The 21,205-nt window shown below is 42.3% G+C and overlaps 1 protein-coding gene across 4 annotated transcripts in view; it reads right to left on the bottom strand.

The window, feature by feature from the left end:
• The window catches only part of LOC109323397 (A-kinase anchor protein 2-like), a 459,659-nt gene that overhangs the window by 33,022 nt on the left and 405,432 nt on the right, over window positions 1-21,205 (bottom strand). For all 4 annotated transcript variants that reach the window (XM_019554905.1, XM_019554904.1, XM_019554907.1 and 1 more), the window contains one exon: window positions 1,908-4,287. In XM_019554905.1, coding sequence (XP_019410450.1) covers window positions 1,908-4,287 — 2,380 coding nt within the window. The remainder of the gene's footprint in view (window positions 1-1,907; window positions 4,288-21,205) is intronic.

Below are 21,205 nucleotides of genomic sequence, written 5' to 3'. Positions count from 1 at the left end.
GGGGAAGTCACATGCTTGTGCATGCATGTGCACACTCAGCCTCTGCAGCTCAGGATCAACTTCAAGAGGCTCCAGAATCCACCAGTCGATCCTGATCCCCTGGCTGGTGACCACTGGGTTAGTTCAACAAGTTATTGACCTTGCTGGAGTAATTGAATGAAATGTTATGGCCTGTGTCATGCAGAAGGGTGGACTAGATGATCTAATGGTCCCTTTACTGTGGCCAGTATAAAATTGCTGCCCTGGAATTAAGATGATTTATGCTAGCTGAGGATCTAGCTTTATGACTTATTATGTAACATCACACAATAAGACATAAACCTTCTTTCCCCTTCTAGCTGAAAAACAAAGTCTTGACAGGGTTATGAACATCAGAACATAATGATCTGCACACAGCACACCATTACTTCCCATTATTCAAGAGCTGCATTTAAATTGCCTGGGAGCCTTACATGGCTTGCAAGCTACAGTTCAGCCACCCCTGCAAAACAAGAAGGCTGGCAGCACCATACATCCCTCAAAATATTCTGCTTCTTACAACTTATAGGGATTCCTCTCTGGACTCTTCTGTTTTATGGGGATAGTATTTTGCTACATCTACTGACAAGAAACAGGACAAAAATTACCATATACAGAGAGAAAATCACAAGCAGTTTTAGTTGTTTATGCTATTGGTATCACTTCCAGTTCAAAACTGGATTCTTTTGAGAGACAGTGAACTACATTTAACTCCTGCTGAAGTCTGCCACAGACTTCAAATTTTTCTACTATCTTAGGTTCAGATTTACATCCGTGGAAACAAGGATGGAATATTTAAATAGACATTTACATATTCATAAAACTGTAATGAAACTTGTTCCCATAGGATCTTTAGTAACAAGAGCCTTAACCTCTGTTGGAATGTAGATATATGTTGGTCTACACACACATGTGACCAGCATAAGGAAAAAATTGGGCTTTTGTCACTTTTGCCTTTTTTTTATGGTATATGAAGACTGGTGAGTTTGCCTTTGTTTTTACAGAAGGGATACAGGAAGGGAGATTTTTGCAGTTTTATACACTGGAAAAAGGAAAAGTAGTGTGATGATAACTGTAAGCCTGGAAAACTGAATAACTGGGAGTAGAAGGGATTTTTAGTTAGTTTACTGAAAACACTGACTTGAATTTCTGTTTCATGCCAAAATTAAGCATGGACTTCGGAGAAATCGCTTGAACACTCATCCTGACAGTAAAGCATAGGAACACAAAATAAACCACTCTTTCATGGGAATTTCTTTAGCAAAATCGAGGACTACAAGGCACGAGACACTTGATATTTTCAAGGCAAAACCAGCAGGGGAAAAAAGCTGGAGATAGGGAGCATAAAGCACAAAAAACCCCAACATTTGTTTCAAGTTGCTCTTGTGCATTGTAAAGAAACAAAAAGGGGCCTCATTAAAAAAAAAATCCTTTGTGGATCATCTTTCAAATACTCCGATGCAAAAAAACACTGCTGTTTTCCTCTCTGTTTTCTGACAGTCATAAGTTAAAATGCAAGATTCAAGCAGCATGAGCATAAATATGTTATAGTACAGTATGGCTGGAAATTAATCTCTTTCAGTCTTTTTCTATAGGCTCATCACTGCTGTAACCAGGCCCTGTATTTCCTTTGCTTGGGAAATGGTGCATATATTGTGTACTACACAGCTCCCATTGTATATCACAGGAAAATGGCTTGCCTCTGAATGAAAACATGCTTTGCTGTGTTTGAATGTAACAATCCCAATTCAGAAAAAAGTATGTACCCTCTGCCAAAAAAAATCTAAAAATCATTAGGATGCAGAGAGAAAACTGCACAACAGTGAAGATGACTTGAGCCTAAATCACATCGCTTTGATTATACAGGGTATTTAGCATCAGTCTCTTACCTGGAGCAGTTTTGTAAGACACTGTTTTGGTGGTAGGCAGTGGAGGGGCACTCTTTGTAACAGGGGTCTGTGACATTTGTAGACCCTGCCTTTGTCTCTTCAGTTCCTCCTCTCTTTCCTGGGCTGCTCTGATTTCTTCTTCTATCATGGACAAAGTCCGCTGCTTCCTTGACCGTAGCTTAAAAGGACCCACAGTCACTTCTGGCTCTTGTGTAGCCAAAATAGAAGCAGTACTTCTCAGCTCAGCTGCCTCGGAGTACTTGCTAAAATAACTGACCTCTTGTCGGTTTTCTTCTACAATGAATGGCTGGCTGACAGGAGATACTGGGGATGGTTGTGAAGCCTTCCCTTCCCTGAGTCCTGAGTCTTCATCTGTTGAAGTCTTTGGTATTGTATCCCTTTTATCTTGAACAGGAGAAGACACCTGAGGTGGCTCAAACATTGTGCTCTGCTGCTTCTCAGAACATAGGGCTGTTTCCTGTTCTTTCACTGGGTTCTGCTGCTCCACCATATCCTTTGCTTCCTTAGAGCCTGTTTTGTTAGCTTGCTCAGCTATGGCTTGTTGAATTGCATTTTGAACAAGAAGGCCAGCATGATATTCCAACTGGTCATCTATCAGCATGGAGTCTGTCAGTGTAGAGGAAGGGGAGTAAAAGCCTTGATCACTATATGATTTAGAAACACCTTCTACTTGGCAGTCCAAGGGGGTTTCTGCCTGGGGGGTCTGGGGCAGAGAGAAATCTGCGAGTGAATTTTCTTGAAGGGCATTCATGGTCTCATTGGAGGCACCACTATCACTGATATTGTCCATGCTGAAATCATTGGAAAGAGTTTCCAAAACAGTGGTATCCTGAGATCTCACAGACAGATCATCCAAACCAGAGTCCAGCTCCTCTGGAGGGGAAGAGACATTAACTGACCTTGAAAACTGATCTAAAATGCCATGGTCATCATCCTTTACCACTGTAAAGACGGCTCTTGCACTCATGAATTCACCATCCTCTGCCCACAATTTTGATGCCTGTTCAGCTTTTGAGGTATCGCTATGAGACAAATCTTTTATTAGGTCAGTAGTAGCATTCTGAATATTAACATGAGAATCCTCTAAGATACAGGAAACCTTTTGAGCTTTCACAATAGGTATATCATTGCTCTCAGGTTGTCCCAGTTGCCCACACACAAAAGCAGGTCTTGTCACAGAAGCTGCTGGTCTGTCAACTTGTGATGGGCCAATGGTTTTGTAGAAGGGTTTGATGGAAAACATTCTGGGAGTCCCTGATTTTCTTGGAGCAGTCTGACTGTTAGACTGACCTGAATCTTCCATCAACTGAAACTGCTTCCTGGCAGCTGAAAAATCTATTTGCTCTGTGACAATATCCTCTTTTTTAATAGCAGCTGGCTCTGGAGGTACAAAGGGACAGGACACCTGTTTTGGTGATGTTGGTGTTATGCTTTGCTGGTGTTGCTTCTCCTTGCGTTCCATGTACTTCTTATGGGATTCTAGATGCTCATCATCTATTTGTTCCTCCAAGGTCTTCTCCTGGGGCGGGTTCCACCACTTGGATGCAATGCCAGGGTTCTTCTTTACAGCTTGGCTTTTAATAAGCTCCCTTCTCTCCTTTTCAAGTTCCATCATTTCCTCAGATGGCCTCACTTTCCGCACTCTATACTTCTCCTTTTCGTTATCTTCTTCAAAGAGCTTGGATGGCTTCTTTTCTTCATGGAAGGGCCGAAGCTCAAACTTAGCCTCTTTCTTAATGGTTGTTAAGGTTAATTCCCCATCATTAGAAACTCTTGAACTTGCTGCAGAACTTGGGCTCGCTGGCACTTTTGGATTGTCACAGACCTCTTCGTTTAATCCAACCGAAGAGTGGCCATTAGGCTTCAGTTTCTCAGCCATTGTGTTAGCTTCATTCTGTTCAACAACTGGGGGTCCTTGTCTGTGAATTATTTTGCCTTCTGTTTCACTGGGTACTGAATCAGTGGTAACACAAACAGATGGACCAGAGCCATCCACAATGGTTGTGCTTGGTTCAGGGGAAGCTATCCCATTAAAGGCGTTATCGGTAGCAGAATCACAGCAATTTGCTTCAAGTACTTCATCTAGGTATCTGATCTCTTTAGCAACTTCACTGTCCAGGGATTCATGCCTGTCCTTAAGTCCATTGTGACTGGTAACAGGGGAAAAGAAGTGGGTTTGATTGTCTGCTGCATGTGGTGAAGCCACCAAGGTGATGCTTTTATGTTCAGAGACTGGGACTTCACATTCCATTTTCTCTGCCTTTGTTGCACGGATACTCACAGCCTCCAGGAAATTGGCACGATTTTGGTCTCTGTCTTTTCTTAACTGGATGTCATCCTCAAGGATTCTGGGAGATTTCTAAAAGAGAAAGAAAAGAAAACCATATTCAAACTCATGTGAAGAGAGAGATATTCTTTTATGCAAAAAGCAAAAAGCAAAAGTAGTAAACACCATCTGGAAAGTAAATCCTATAGTGTTTCTTAAAGTTCATGCTTAAGTAGCCCTTCACCATATGGGAAGGAAAAGCAAATCATTAATACTTTCTTACTAAAAAATATTCAGTTTTGAAAAATTTGGAAAAAGCTACTGAAACAGCAGCAAAGCTAACATTTAAATATCTCCCATCTGGTCACCACACCATTTCTAAGTATTTTATACAAGTGCTCAAGTTTGTTAATTAGAGTTTAACTTGGATTTCTGAATCATAAAGATCGGAAAGTTTTTCTGGAGAATTATATAACATTACTATCCTCACTACCTTGCAAATACAGTATACAGTGCCTTTCATCTCAGTATACGAAAGTGCTTTGGAAACAACAAATCAGCCTCACAACACCCCTGCACCTTAGACAGGTATTACTATCCCTCTGTTAAAGAACAGGACATGGAAATGCTGGGCAATTTTCTCAAGGTCACATGGTGGGTCAATAGCACAGGTCAGGTTACAGTCTACACCTTCTGCCTTCCAGATGCCTGGTCTAAAAACCAGGTATATTTGGCTGCATTTTCCCTGATGTGCTATTGACCTCAATGAATGAAGTAGTGTATAGTAATAAATACTAAACTGGTGTAGGCCAGATTCTGCATCTCTTATTCAGACAAATAACTTGACTGAAATTCATAGGGCTACCCACAAGAGTTAAAGTTTGCAGGAGCAAACTCTGTTTGAAATCTTAACAAATAAGCAAGGGGTAACTCATGAATTCCAAGATTTTTTGGAAAGTCAGCAAAGACCCAGCCAAACATACCAAAATGAGGTATTTTGGAACCTTTAAAAAAAAAAAAAAGGTAGAGGAATTCATTGACCCATCATCAGAACCTAGTCAGGATTTTAAAACAGACCCAGCATAAAGTAGCACTGCTATTCATTTGGTTTGACTTTTTAGAAAACAGAGAAATTACTTATTTGTCCCCTTTTGACATCTGGCCCCTTTTCCTCCTTAGGATTTTAATAGAATGACTGCTGAGGCAATGGTTTAAAAAAAAGTCACAAGTTTAACTGCAGAGCATAGTTTGGATCCACAATGGCAGCCATTGTCAGCTAGCCACACAGGCCCTGCTGTCATTTGTCTTGTAAGCTATTAATAAGCACTATGGTATTAAGCACCCAGCTAGAGACCGAAAGGCTAGTTTTCTAGGGCCTGGAGGGACCACAAGTCATATGGGCTTGTACAAGCATGGAGGGTATTTGGCACTTTGCAGCAGTTTCCTCAAAAAGCAGCTCTCTTTTCCACACCTCTTTTGAAGGAATTCCCTTCAACAGAAAGTAACCAATATATGAAGTGCAGGCGTGACGCACTATACATTTGAAAAGAACCTGCCAAATTTAGCTACCAGATATTTTCTGCTTGTTAATTGTATTTAAAGTACAATTTAAACACAAAGTCTTTTTGTCTGAACCAGCATTGGTTCTGCTTTTGGTACAACCCAATTCATTTTCTGTTCAATTTACTAACCCAACTTACAGTTTTTGAACAGAAATTATTTAAATTCATTTTTTAAAATAGTAGATTATATTTTTACCTGTTACAAACCTAACCTTGGCTCCAATTCTTATCAGTAAATTCTTCCTACATTGATAGTATCAATAAGCTATTACTATAAATGCCAATTTGCCTTAGATGAATACAAGATGACATTTAGAGGAGACGAATCTGAAAATCAATATTAGGCGCAACCAGGTGCCAGAGAGGTGACCAGTGACGCCAGAACATGAGGTAGAAGACTCCAGATGTCAGTTCAGAAATCTCTCCTAGCACAGGAAAATCATAAGCTCTTGCTTTCAGTTCCCTTTGCACCACTGCAGAAGTCCAAAGGGGGATTAGGAGAGACAAAGCATATGGGTCTGATTTTTGAAGACATATGGGCAAGCCCAAACTTCCACATCTAACCCCACTGAACCAAATTTCCTGGCTCAAGCCCCTTTCTACCCAGAAAATAGTAGGACCATCCCTGACATACCCTTTTTCTACCAAAAGCTCTATTCTCCTTTGCCTTGTGCCAGGAAGCATGTCACAGAAGATTCCTATGACTGAAGACAGCTTTTCCCAGAACTGTAACTCTCGCCATATCATTTGTATTAAATCCTAAATTGCTACAGATTCCTTTATATCTAACTTTAAAAAACAAACAAACAATATTTGTTGCAACATGAAAGAACACAAATCACACTTGTTCTGTGTAGAGTTCTTGGTGACTGCAAACAACTGAGGCTCAGGCTTAAGGCTGTAACTCCATGTATTAATATTATTACTATTATTATTACGATGATGATGATGATGATGATGAAGAATGATGATTGGGGTAAATCCTGCTCCAGCTGACCTATTGATGTTAAGGCTAGAGAGATGGTCTGCCGGAGTATCCTGCACAAAAAGAACTCGGCAGGGGAATGAACAAGATCCTGGCAACAGCTGGAAAGATGCACTCTAGGGTACATTCTGCTGCCATAATAAGCAGAAGCAATGTGTGTGCCCACCAGACGCCTGCTAATATCCGATTGTGATCGGACCAGCCACAGTAGCTGGTTTTGGGGCTGCTGGCACTTAACAACCAACAGATCATATCTTTCTTCAATGGGAAGAAGATATTGTAATGAATCTGCAACCCACAACTTGTAGGCTACAAGTAACAGACATGCTTGGTCATGGGATAAATTGCATCTCCCTGCAGAGCTGAGACATGGACCATTTTACATTGCCTTTGAATACCCTAGCCCAAGAAAACTAAGAATCTTTCATACGACACTCCCATGTTTCCCGGGCCGAATTTGCATTAAAGCTGAACTCTTCCCTTCCATGTATCTGTCTGTGTCCAAGCTTTTCTCTATCATTTCATTTCAGAGCATCTGCAGGCTATTTTTAGTACACTGTACAAAAGGTTCAGAAGTGTTATCACCCCGTTACCTAACCTGAATCAGGTAAAAAAATCGTATCTTCTTATAGCAGCCACAGCCCATAATTACTGCAAATACATATAACTACCAAATCAGGCCGTGCAATTATGGCATTACATAGTTATTACGGCATTACATAATTACTTAAGTATAGGCAACTGTGTAATTAGTACAACACAGGCAATTACGTAATAATTAAAGTATCAATTTACATACTAAAAAATACAAGAGGATAATCAGGAAAGCTGGGAATTATGTGAAGGGGTGCCATCTTTGCCATGGATTCAGATGGAGAAACAGCAAGAAATGGCTGATTTTTGTTTTCAGCAGGCAAGGGAAACTGGTCAAAAGGGAAAAAAAAAATTCAATCAGTTGTATTTTCTTCATAGTATTTAAGAAAATTTCAAACAGCTCCTGTTACCTATGTGTTAGCCCATTGAACCAGGAGACAACATATTTATTAATTATATTAAGGCACGTTGAAAAGCTGGCCAGCAAAATTTGCAGCTGAGGTCAAACAAGCATTTAAACTAGTTAAGACAACTGAGAATGTTAAGAGGAGTACAGAGAATCCAGTAAAACAATGTGTGATTAAGTGAACTCTTGCTCACAAAAGCTTATGCACCACTGATTCAGTTAGTCTATAATGTGCATCTCTACCCTGCCTTCTACCCAAAAAGAAAATTTATCAGGAAGCTGCTGGTTGGAAGTAGATAGGGAAGGGGAAGGTGGGCGAGGTGCATAATGCCATGTTACCTAACTCAGGCCTTTGCCATTTGCAGGGAAGGAGAAAGGCTGGGATTTCTACATCGGTAATGGCTCACCTTTTTGGCAGGTGTGCCACAAGACAAGCCCCACTGCACCCTGAGTGTTGCTCTGTCCCATGACCAACCTGCTCTTTTGCTCTACAACCCCTTCCCAACGTGCTGCATGCCAGACACAGTGGACTGTGTACCACAAGTGGCTACATTGGTTTTACATAGCCTTCTTGGGGAGGTGTATTTTCTAGCAGGTGTGATAGTGGGGTCGACAATGTGACAACTGAAACATTTTCAAGTGAAACACACCTGGAAACACTTTGAAAAGGAAAACTTTAGCCAAGGGACACATGTATACCTTTGTGCCATTCCCTAACTGAAATGGTTTCATATGCTTTAGCCTCCACGAGAACCTGCCAGGGGGTACCATGTCTGGCTCCACCCGTACATTTGCACTGTCAACCTCTTATTACTGCCTGAAGGAAGAAAGAGCTTCTTGTCTCCCTCCTCTTTTCAGAGACCTCTGGCTGCTTCAAGAATATAGGGTCCTAGCTAGGGCCAACGCTAACGTATTGATTAGTGCATGCCATTAACTGAGTTACACTTTTCAGCACAAGCATTTTTTTCTCCTTTTAAGCACAAGACAAAGGGGCAATCAGTGTCATTTCTGCAACACTGCAACGCTTTGGTAAATGACAATTATTAACAGCTTAGAAAATTATTGGCATTTTTCCTTCCTTCTTGAATTCTTCAGCCACAAAGTGTGAGTGTTTGAAAGAGCAACTCATTTGCAGGAGGAGGAAGAGGGGAAGTGGGTGTATAGCTAGCAAGACCCAGCAAATGTTTTCCCAGCTCCTTCCTTTGTTTGACTCAAAAGAAAATGTACATGCACAACAAGCAGGAGACTATCCTTCCAAGGCACAAATAAAGAAAATATGTCTGTCTAATTAGCACATTTAATTAACCATATTTTGTAGTTTACAACATATTATGTACCAGCTTAGAAAAGCTGGGACACTAGCATCTCGCTGGGGGGGGGGGGGAAGGAAGTGGGGGGGAGTTTCTATTTACATGGGGCCAGATCTCAGGGCCAGATCTCTCTTCTTACCACTCAGGATTTTGACAGCTTTCAATACTTCAGCATTCTCTACTTTTTCTTCCTATCAATCTGATTACTCTTTCAGTATTTCATGAGAGGGATTTGCTCCGGACTCCTTTATCCTTCTACCGAAAAAATCTCTTTCCTTCATTCAGTCTACTATTTCTTTTTGGATGTGTAGTCACCACTGACTCCAGTGGCGATACTTACCTCCACACCCTGCCTCCCTCACCTTTCCTAGCCCGCTTTACTCTTTTGCCACAGAAACCATCACCATCCTCCCAGTCAATCAAGCTTGTTACCAGGTTGAAATTTTTGACTTTTCATCAGACCCATGAGTCATCTTAGTCTTGTGTGAGAAAGTCACACTAGCTATAAAATCTACACCTTTCCTTTTTGTTCACATAACCAGAACTCACATCTAGGCCCTCACCAATTCACATCTGGACTCCTGCTTTCCCTTTCTTCCTACCTATGATGACTGTAAACCTGCACCTTTGTTCTATGCCAGTCTTGTCTTTGAATCCCTTCACTAGATCCCTATTTACCACTTAATTTAAAATCGTCTTCGTGGATTTACCTCCAAGTCCCGTGGATGCTTAGCCCCATCTTGCCCAGCTGATCTATAATTAAGCTATTGACATATCAATTCCCACCTTTGCTCTATCATTCTTCATCTTTAACCAACCAAAAAATAAGTTTCTGCCTTAAACACCTTCATGCTCTCACCCATGCAGGGCTAGAAATGGACAGCTGTCTCCCAAGCGCCAGTCCAGGGTCTTCATGTCAAACCTATCCTTTCTTTTGCTACAGGCACAGGGATGACTTAAGTGGCTGCTGAAATTTTCCAATCCTCAGGGCTATTATGGCAAACACTAGGACCTTCCACCATGTATCAACAGGTAAGTTCAACCTTTTTCTGTTTGTTTACAGAGTTCTTTCTTTTCCCCATCCAAATCCCTTCTCCAAAACTGCTTCTCTCTTGGCACAATTCTGTGTAGTGGACACTTCTCAGAAATCTCTCAGAAAGAATAAACGAACTCAGATGTCTGGAAACTCCTCGTATTGCATAAACAGAAACAGGAGGACTTTGGGAAGAGAAGATAGGAAGAGAAGATGATGGAAGAGTCTGGCCATAAGATGAGAGAACCAGAAACAATATAGGAAGGAACCAAGTGCTGTTTTTGCCTGGGGTTGGTCCTGCTTCATGGGGTTCAAATTAGGAGGGTGTGTACAAGAAGGCTACTTTTGTTCAGGTTTCAACTTTTAAAAAGGACCATTACCTGGTGTATCATTGAGGCATGGATAGTCCAGACAGACATCCTTGAGAACAGGGATTGGCAACCTTTAAGAATGGCAGGCCACTGCTTGTGACCTGCTGCCACAGTGGGCTTCTGGCCACATCTGTTGTGCCTTCCTTGCTCTGTGGTCTGCTTACAGCCACCAGTGGCAGCCACTCATTTCCAGTGATGGGGAAAAACAAATCTGGCATGGCGAATAAGCAGAGGCTACAGTAGCAGAGAGACAGAGCACCCCTCAGCACAGAGCAGGGAGGTCGGGGCAGCTGCAGGCTAGATGCCACAGAGGGGGCTGGTAGCGTGCAGCAGAGGCACGCACAGCACAAGGCAGAGAAAATGACCCTACTACTGGCTCCTGCTGCTGCAGGTTGGATCCGACCCAAAGGCCTTGCTAATCCCTGCTCTAGAGCACTTATGGGCATTTAGCACTTTCAGATGTTTGCTACTCCCAGCACAGTGGTTTTCAACCTTTATACAGACCCCTAAAAATTCTGAATAGAAGTACAGACCCCTTTGAATTGTAACTGTGAGTACTCACATATTTGACTGATCACAGTCATCTTTTGTGGACCTCTTAAACATAGTCTGCAGACCCTCAGGGGTCCACAGACTACAGGTTGAAAACTAACACCCAAGCAAAAACATCTTGCCATAAGCAAATTACTTTGCCCTGCCAGAGTTTATTTTACCCTATCCTTTCCCCTCCATCCCCCCCACAACTCCTCAACTACAGCGAATAGTTCTTCGAGCTGATCTGTCCATGTGCATCCTGCTATATGAAATGGATGCACTGGAGAAAGAGGGAGAAAGTCAGTCAGAGCAACTGAAAATACACTTTATACCCAAAGGACTGACAGCCAATTTGTGAGCGTTTATGCACTGGAAATTATCAGTGCATGTTAAATACTGTGTAAAGGGAACACGGTGGAACTTTTCATGTAGCTTCAAATAAATGTCAAGGGTTCTTTCCCACCCATCCCTTCACTACCTAGTATTTCAGGGTTTCCTTTCAACCCTTTAATTTCCACCCTTTGATTTGATTCCACACACTTTGATTCCATGGTTCCTTCTCTTCCTTCCCCATACGAAAGTTCTCCAATCTCCTCCCCATGCCAGGGACCCTATGCTGTGCCCTTTTCCTAACATCTCTTCTTTCTCTCTCAATGGGACATAAATCATTTCCAGGTCATGACATTTAAAATCTATGGAGTGATGGGAGGAACCAAGTTGAGGGTGTTATGTTGGAAGGTGTTAACAGTTGCCATAAATTCATTCTTTGTTCCACAGACAATGACAAAGATAGTTAAGGTCCACAACTCTCCTAATAGGACACTAAAATTTCACATTCCCCCTACACCTTCCTGCTTTAGGTTTTCCCTAGGATGAATCATGCTTTACCCACTGCTACCTATATCATTTCCTGAAATGTTGAGTCATAAGGGACTTGCCCAAGGTTATCTGGAAGGTGTTGTAGTGGAGTAGAAATTAAATCCAGGTCTTCTACAGCCCAGACTAATGCTTTAACCTCTAAGCTAATGTATCTGGGATAGATAAACACCATCTGAGAAGAATATTTTGGTTGGAAATGGAAAAGGTGCCAGAAGGCAAACAGCACAAGGAAGCTGTCAATGTCATAAGCTGATATGGTATTAATTTATTAAAAAAAAAGAAAAAAAAAAAGTAGCACTGTTGTGTCTTGATACAGTCTGGCTGATTATTTTGTTATCCTGGACAGTTCTAAGACCCTGTTATTTCAGGGCTTCCTGCTAGGACTTCCTTCTTTGAGGAAACTACATTCTTAGGATAACTTGGCAGTTACAAAGGTCCTGATCCATACCTCATTGAAGAATATAGATTTTTAAACTCACTGAATTTTGGATTAGGCAGAATGTTTCCAGTTTGTTCAGAAACTTAATTATGATGGTAGGACAGGAAGGCTGAATACTCTCTAGACAAAATCATACTAGTCCAGAACCTAGTAGGGCAATACAGCTGTGTGCAGGCAATCCAGGAAGTTTTGGGGGAGTACTGGGGACAACTTCCTGGTGCAAGTGCTGAACCAGCCAACTAAAGGCTGTGCTCTTCTTGACCTGGTGCTCACAAACAGGGAAGAATTGGTGGGGAATGTAGTAGTGGATGGCAACTTGGGCAGCAGAAACCACATGATTGAGTTCAGGATCCTGAGGAAAGGACGGATGGAGAGCAGCAGAGTATAGACCCTGGACTTCAGAAAGCAGACTTTGACTCGCTCAGGGAACTGATGGGCAGGATCCCATGGGAAGCCAGACTGAGGGGGAAAAGAGTCCAGGAGAATTGGCTGTACTTTAAAGAAGCCCTACTGAGAGTGCAGGAACAAACCATCCCGATACGTAGGAAAACTAGCAAGTATGGCAGAAAACCAACTTGGCTTACTAGGGAACTCTTCAGTAAACTAAGTCACAAAAAGGCAGCTTATAAGAAGAAACTTGCAGAAATAACTAGGGAAGAATATGAGACCACTGCTTCAGCATGCAGGGATGAAGTCAGGAAGGTCAAAGCTCAACTGGAGTTGCAGCAAGCGAGGGATGTGAAGGGTAACAAGAAAGGTTTCTACAAGTATGTCAGTAGTAAGAGGAGGATCAGGGAAAGTGTGGGTCCCTTACTGAATGGGAGAGGCAACCTTGTGACAGAGGATGCAGAAAAGGCTGAAGTGCTCAATGCCTTTTTTGCCCCTGTCTTCACAGGCAAGGTCAGCTCCCAGATTACTGCACTGGGCAGCACAGCTTGTAGAGGAGCTGAGCAGCCCTCAGTAGTGAAAGAACAGGTTAGAGACTACTTAGAAAAGATGGATGTGTACAAGTCCAGGGACCAGATAGGATGCTCCTGAGGGTGCTGAGGGAGTTGGCTGATGTGATCGCAGAGCCACTGGCCATCATCTTTCAAAACTCATGGCGATCAGGAGAGGTCCTGAATGATTGGAAAATGCCCATATTTAAGAAAGGGAGAAAGGAGGATCCAGGAGACTACAGACCAGTCAGCCTCACCTCAGTCCCTGGAAAATCATGGAGCAGATCCTCGAGGAATCCATTTGTAAGCATCTGGAGGAGAAAAGGGTGATTAGGAACAGTCAGCATGAGTGGTGACATGTAGGGGGTGCATGTGTACCCCCTGAGAGCGCTGGTGCACCCCCTGACTTGCCACACTCCCTGTTTAGGTGATGGGCAGGGAGGAGCTCTTGTACCCCCCTGCGAGCGCTGGCAGGGGAGTGGGATAGCCAGATGTAGTGCCGTGGCCAGTTGGTGAGGCCACATCTGGAGTAACGTGTTCAGTTTTGGGCCCCTCTTTACAAAAAGGATGTGGACAAATTGGAGAAAGTCCAGCGGAGGGCAACAAAAATGGTTCGGGGGCTGGGGCACATGACTTATGAGGAAAGACTGGGGGAACTGGGATTATTTAGTCTAGAGAAGAGGAAATTGAGAGGAGACTTAATATACCAGTCTTCAACTGCCTGAAGGTGGGGGTTGAAAGAGGATGGAGCTAGGCTATTCTAAGTGGTGGCAGATAACAGAACAAGGAGCAATGGTCTCAGATTGCAGCAAGGTAAGTGTAAGTTAGATATTAGGAATAATTTCCTCACTAGAAGGATAGTAAAACACTGGAACAGGTTATCCAGAGATGGTGGAAGCTGCATCCTTGGAGGTTTTTAGAACCCAGCTAAACAAAGCTTTGGCTGGGATGATCTAGTTGGGGATGGTCTCACCTCCTGAGATCCCTTCCAACCCTAACTTTCTATGATTCTATTGCTATTATCAGGTTATCAGGGCCTTGCTGCCTGCCAGGGAAGTGACTTATAGGCTATGCTTGCCGTGTACACAGAGGTGCTGTCATCTCTCCAGCCAAAGCTTTGCCACGATGGAGAAAATAATTTGTCATTCATAGAGCCTAAGAGGGAGACAGCAAGGCCACGTCCAGACGAGCAGGGACATTTGGGTCCCCGGGGACAATTAGCAGTGGGACACCTTGTGCCACTGCTAGTTGTCCCCTGGGAACGCCCATGCCATGTACCCTGTGGTGCATGGCAGGTTACACTGGGTGGGGTAGGGGAGGCCAGTTGCTGGCCCCGGCCTCACTTGGGTCCTGGGCGCCAGGGAAGCTGCAGCCACATTGACTGGCAGCTGGAGTGTGGCTCTGGCTGGTCAGGCTCCCTTTTTCGGTGGTGCTGCAAGGTAGCGGGCAAGTACTTTCACTATTAGGTTCCTGAGCAATGGGAGCGGCTCATCTCTCTGGCCAAATTAAACTAGTTAGCTTATGTTCAAGGGAATTCAATCTAAGTCCCCAGCATATTTAGTCAATGGCTGCTTAATACAAAACACAAATCAGTGCATGGCACATACTGATGGTTAGGGTACTCTCCTGGAATACTGGAAAAGTGAATTAAAATTTGGGAGAAAGGGATATAACTAGGGTTAGATGCCTGGGTGGTGGAATTTTTGCTTTTCCTTTGAAACCATGCCACTCCATTCCAGTGGTTTGGATATTTACCTATGAGGAAAGACTCTATCTGAAAAAGGGAAATCATCATCAATGCAGAGAACAGAACCAATATATTTTAATTTAAAATGCATGAGTTTTGGGAGCAGGGACCAGGACTTCCATGTAGCAAGCAACAGAATATATTAGAAGGCTTTCACATTGTGCAGACAAGAATGCAAAATCCATGGGGATGGAGCAGGAGAGAGAACCTGAGTGTGCATGTGAGTAAATGCTTCTGGGATCAGCATCTTGCCCCTTATTCCCCCAGCAATTTCTGAAAGCTTAATTCTTTGTCTGCTGTTAATTTGATGACATCTTTTATACTGCTTACTTACAGTACTGGCTGAGAGAACTTCAGCAACACCATGAATGAATACTGGATGAAAAGGACCAAATGCAGTGAAGTGAAACACAGCTAAAGGAATATTATGCCAACCGTCTTGGCTGTTCCACCTCACACAGCCATATCTGTCCACCTATCTTACAGTTTCTTATGTGATATCATCCCTCTGGCACTTGAGCAGTTCCTAGCATTTGGAAATGGATACAGATATGTTCTGCACCCTCTCTCCTGTGTTCAAATCACAGCCAAGCTGAACTTGCTTTTTTCACTGGTTTTATTGTGAACCAGCCAGTTTGAAGGAATAGATTTGAATTTTGCACTTTGGAGAGGAATTCAGTGAACTGGATAGAAGGAAATAAGCAAAATAATAGGGAAACCTACTCTGTTAGTAACTAAACAAACAGCTGAGTATTGAGAAGGTAAAAGGAGCAGGTTGAAGGTCCTGGGGAAGGTCTAAAGCAGCAGTTTAAACTTTTTAAAATTTGCAGATCCTTATTTTTTTTTTTTTTAAATGGGGTCATGAACCCCTTCGGAACTTTCAAACGGAGATATGGATCCCTTTGAATTTTAAGTGAGGGTATTCACAGACTTTTGATTGATCACAATCTTCTTTTGTGAACCCCTTAGAGGCTTAGACATAGTCTATGGACCCCCAAGGTCTGCAGACCACACATTGAAGACCACTGGTTTAAAACAGTGGTAGCAGGGAAAAGAATAAAGTAACGGAGATGCTGCTGATAAATCTGAGGCACTCTTAGCCAGAGCTCCTCAGCTCTTGACAACTGTTTTAATGAAAAAAGACCCAAAATTTTAAATTGTTTTTGTGTCAAAGCAAATGAAGCAGTTATTAAAAAGTTTCTAATTTAGTGAACGAACTTAAAAATTCTGAAATCAGTTTTAAATTTTTTTAAAAAATTCTGCTCTGTTTTACTCCTAATTCTTGCCCCTTATGTACAGGGACTGAAACCTACTTCTTTTTGGCGGCACAAAAAAACATTACTGCAATGTCACAGGGACAGACTGGTACAGTCTTTTAATACACTGACAGAAACACCTCCTAATGACTAAAATCCGCTATATTTGGGTGTCAAAAGTAATATTATTTCCCAGCAGCTCTCTGGATTCTGGAGCGACTCAATTCAGTTGCCGAGACAGGCATCTTGACAAGTTTTTGTAATGAAAAGTTGGGGTTTTTTGCCTTCTAAGCACTTCAGAAACCACAGCTTACAGCCAAAGAACACACAACAGCAAAAACAAAATGAAGCAATATATATCATGACAGGATCTGCAAGGAACACAATGTATAAACTAGTGACTTGCTAGCTATGGAGCAGGTGGAAGAAACCTGCTGAGCACTTCTTCAGCTGCCTGTTTTTTATCCATTAAAATTAAGATGCAGTGATCCCATTTGCTTGGAAAGCATATGAAGGGCTTAGTGATATTCCCTTCATTTCCAACTGAGCTACAAATGACTGCTTCCCCATGCACTATGTAACAGTGTCCTTTTATCAAATCAAAATCCAATTTCCTTTTGTTGGTATGATAAATTATGGATGGAGAGAAGTGGGCTTGAGAAAAAAAAATCATTCTGAATACTTTAATGATCAGTATGTATTATAGAACAGGTTATTTTCTAAACCTGTCTCCACAGCTTAACCGTAATATTGTGGCCTGAATAATAAGTGTCAAAAACTTCCATTGTGCAGCCAGCTTTCCATCTCTCAAATAACACAGATTACCTCCCACAAAAATCCAGGTATGCAAATAGGAAACAATTCTCTATAGGTGAGCAATGTCCTGATCTTTTTATAGTCAGTTATAGTCTCTTATTCTAAAAATATAAACACAGTCTGCCTAAGGAGAATTTGCTATACTATCCGATTAGATATAGTCATTGCTATGGGAACAGCTATACTAGATCTCTTCTCTCTGAAAATTAAAGTCAAAATTCTTCTGTGGCTGTTAAAAAAGAAAAAGTAAAACTGTAGGAATTTCTTTCAAGCACTTTCATCTTTGTATAGGAATAGGGTGATCTGAGAAAGCTACATTGGCAGTACACAGGTACAGGGATTTATAGGACAGGGATGTACTAACTGAGAACCGAGACTCATAAAATAAACTTGTAACTTCTGGGTTAGTAAAAATGACTTCTATGAAAAAAACAAAAATAAAAACCAGTAACTGTCCAGTTCAGCTGTTACTAGCCCAAAGGCCAAAAATTCCCTATGCCAGTGAAACTCAACCAGAGTGACATGGCACTTTGGCATACCATGAGATCCTTAAGGGTGCTGCACAATACCACTGTTTGGTGTGAATCGTGTAGACGTGTGCACAAGATAAATCCTGAGATTTCAAATAGAAATCCAAAGTGTCAAAACTACTCTGACCTGTTGTGGTCTTTCTTAAGTTCTTTGCAACAGAGGAATTGTTGTACTATTTTGAAGGTGTTTCTAAATAGGCATGGGGATGCCTATATTATTATAAGGTGCTACTAAATATAGAAAAGTTATGGAGGGGTGCCTTCAGTCTAAAAAGGTTGAGAACCACTGCCATATGCAGTACTCGAGTCCTCCATGCCAAACTAGTCCTCTGGCATGGGTATGTTTTGGAGGGGAACCCAGCAGCCTTCAGCACTCAGCTCTTATGTCCAGAGAAAAATGACAGCCCCATTGCCACTGCTGTGGCCTCTTTAAGCGATTTCTCCCTCATCTCAGTTCTTGACAGGGATACGTATGTTCATCTTTCTGCACCCATGCCATTGCTGCATTTTTCCTGATGCCTCATTTCTTCCCCAATTTCTGTGTCTCTCCGGCTGCTATCCCTGCCTCCCTTCTGATTCCTTCCTACCTTGCTGTAGCAATAAGTTGTGAGGAACAGATCTGGGTACTTGTTAAAAAGACAGTTGCCTGCTATCTGTGCTGCTCAGTTTGCTCCCTGAGGCTACGTACAGACATTAAAAATGCCCAAGGCTGAATTGATCTGAGTCAGGTGGCTTTCTGTAAATGGTGTAGTTTAGATTGGTAGTGAACAGAACACAGGTTTGACCTTTGGTGGGGAGGCAAATCTTGGGGGTTCTGCCATTTTTAAACCAGTCTGTGTGCGCCAAACTTCTGTTAAGTTAGGGTATAGACCGGTTTCCGATCACTTATCCCAGTACAAATTTAATGTGTGTATCTGGCAAGAGGTTCCTCAATACCTCAGGGACAGTGGCAACAAGATGATGGTAGCTCAGGTGGTAGGAATTAGATTAATAAAGGGGCAAGTTGCGATTGGTAGCTCCCACCCCCCACACAGTACTTATATGCCTTTCTGAAATCTCCTTCTTATTTTCTCCCATCTTCTGTATTTTTGGATAAATCAACAGTCAATCTGAAAGCAGGACACAAATAACTCCTTTGCTTTTGTCTCATATTCATTCACACTGCTATAAAAAGTGTTTCTAAATTTTTGCCATTCCCAGATGGTGGCATGTCACACACATTTTGCACAAGTATGGTCATTTTTAGCAGTCCCTCCTTCCCATGTATTGGAAGACTTACTGCACAAGTATAAAAAGCCTGCACAATGGAGAAGCAGGTACCAGACTTCGAGCTGGGAAAGTCAGCCACCAGGCATGGTCTTTGTAGGCCCAGCCAAAATAGGGAAGTTGATGAATCTGTGAATGTATAAGGAATACCTGCACATCACCGCAGTTTCTGTACTCAGCCCATGGCCTGGCAAAGTGCTTTCCAACTGGAAAACAAGGAGTTAAGCCATAGCTGTATTCTATTTGAAGTTACTTTAGTTTTTTGTCAACTGTAGAAGTCAAGATGCAAACCTGAACTTGCAAGAAGCTGGGATTGAAACTTTCAAAGCATGACACTGTTTCACATTATTAAAAGCCACCCCCCTCCTTTTTTCTGCAGAGAGCCAGAGAAGTAGGCCGTTTGAAGAACCTTATAGCAGGGTATCACACACAGCACTAAAGGAAGTGGAAGCTTCTAGGAGATCAAAAGAGATGCAAGAGGTAATTAAGATGATGACAGCAGGACTTCAGACACAAAACCAACTTGTACTCATAGATTTCACAGATTTCATAGACATTAGGGCTGGAAGGGACCTCGGGAGATCATTGAGTCCAGCCCCCTGCCCAAAGGGCCGGAAGTCAGCTGGGGTCATAGGATCCCAGCAAGATAAGCATCCAAGAACTTGTTCTCTGGTTATCCACTCTTACGCTTTCTTGTCACAGCCCAAATGTGCAACTGAATTACAGCAACGTATGCATGCCTAAGAAACACGCGTGCCACTTCGGCTGGATTATATTTTTCCAGTTTTCTCTTCAAAAGTTTCTTCAGTCTACACTCCAGTCCTGCTATTCTTTTGTTTCTGCAATGATTTGAAAGTAAATCAAACAACTAATATATGGGTCAATATTATTGCCTTTTTGTCATTTATCTTTATTCACAAGTCCTTTCCTTTTCACCCATGTGGTACGTGAAGGGATGGGAAGTAAACCAAAAACACTGTTGCAGAGATACCATTAAGCTTAAGGATAATGAAAGCACATTAAATATTAATACATGCCATGCACTGGTGGCTACTGATTACTGCTCTGATTGTAGAACTGTTAGTATTTCAATTCTAAAAATATGTATTTTCAGTAATTTGTCCATAACATCTGCTTCTGAGCTTAAAAATTCAAGGAGTCAGAGAACTGCACTGACATTTTGCACTTCTCATTTTCAGCCAGTGGCTCTCAACCTCTCAACTCAAGGTACCCCTCAGGAGACTCAAGACACCCTCCAGAACTTTTGTGAATTGAGCAGTGCCTGATTTCTATAACAAATCATATTTATTATTGGAATGCTTATTTCCTCGTAGAGAGGCCAGGCAGTGGGTGTGAAGGAAGGGCCAGGCAGGGACAAGCCTACGCCTGCACTTTTCTGCCCATCTGCTCATACCTCACAACACCCTTCAAAGGATCTTGCAGAACCCCAGGGCTCCTTAGCACTGGAGTGGAGAATTGCCGATCTAAGCTCTTTATAGTGATATGCACTTTACACAGGACACACTCTACTGGAATACAGTTTTAGAGGAGGAATGAAACAAAAGTTTAGGGCAGGATTTAAATCCAGAACAGTTACGTAAATAGAAACTCGGGCATGCCATATGGGGTAACACTTCTTTTACACAGAGTACAGTGGAAACTGGGAGAACCTCCTCTTTATATTTCCAGGCCATAATCTTGTACTGGGGTCCAACTACTGTCAACTGTTACAACTTGTGTAGAGTACATTTAAATGTACTGTGACTTCACATACTGGCATTATTCATCGGCAGTGGATCCTGAAGCATGAAGCAAAATAAGAGTCCCATAAAAATGGAGCCTTCAGCACCATGCTCTACCATTGGTTTGGCAATATACAAAAGGGGAGAATGCTCTTTAATGAACTTTCAGCACTGCTCCCCAAGAGCTACCTCTAAATCTCCACAAAACCAAGTTCCAGTTAGGTCCAATCCCATTTAGCTGGTAAGGTCTGAGATGATAACAACACCATATTGATATTTAAAGTTCCCCACTCTAAGTGGAAAAGTGCACCAGAAACCAAAACCAAACCAGCCCCCTCTCCATCCCCAAAGAAATCAGCAAACCCCTTTTTTTTATTCACAGAAGTAGCTGCCATGGGAATAAGGCATTTACATCATAATGTCTATTAGTACACTTATTAGTGTTAGCCCTGTAGGACAAACTGGCTAGGGACCGACATTACTAAGCAACTGAAGCTGCATATAAATTTCGAAGACATTAGGGCTGGAAGGGACCTCGGGAGATCATCGAGTCCAGCCCCCTGCCCAAAGGGCAGGAAGTCAGCTGGGGTCATAGGATCCCAG

The sequence above is a fragment of the Crocodylus porosus genome, unplaced genomic scaffold (genome assembly GCF_001723895.1).
Source record: "Crocodylus porosus isolate Cpor-Errol unplaced genomic scaffold, CroPor_comp1, whole genome shotgun sequence".
NCBI lineage: Eukaryota > Metazoa > Chordata > Crocodylia > Crocodylidae > Crocodylus > Crocodylus porosus.
The sequence above is the reverse complement of the archived record's forward strand: the minus strand, read 5'-3'. Positions and strand labels throughout refer to the sequence as shown.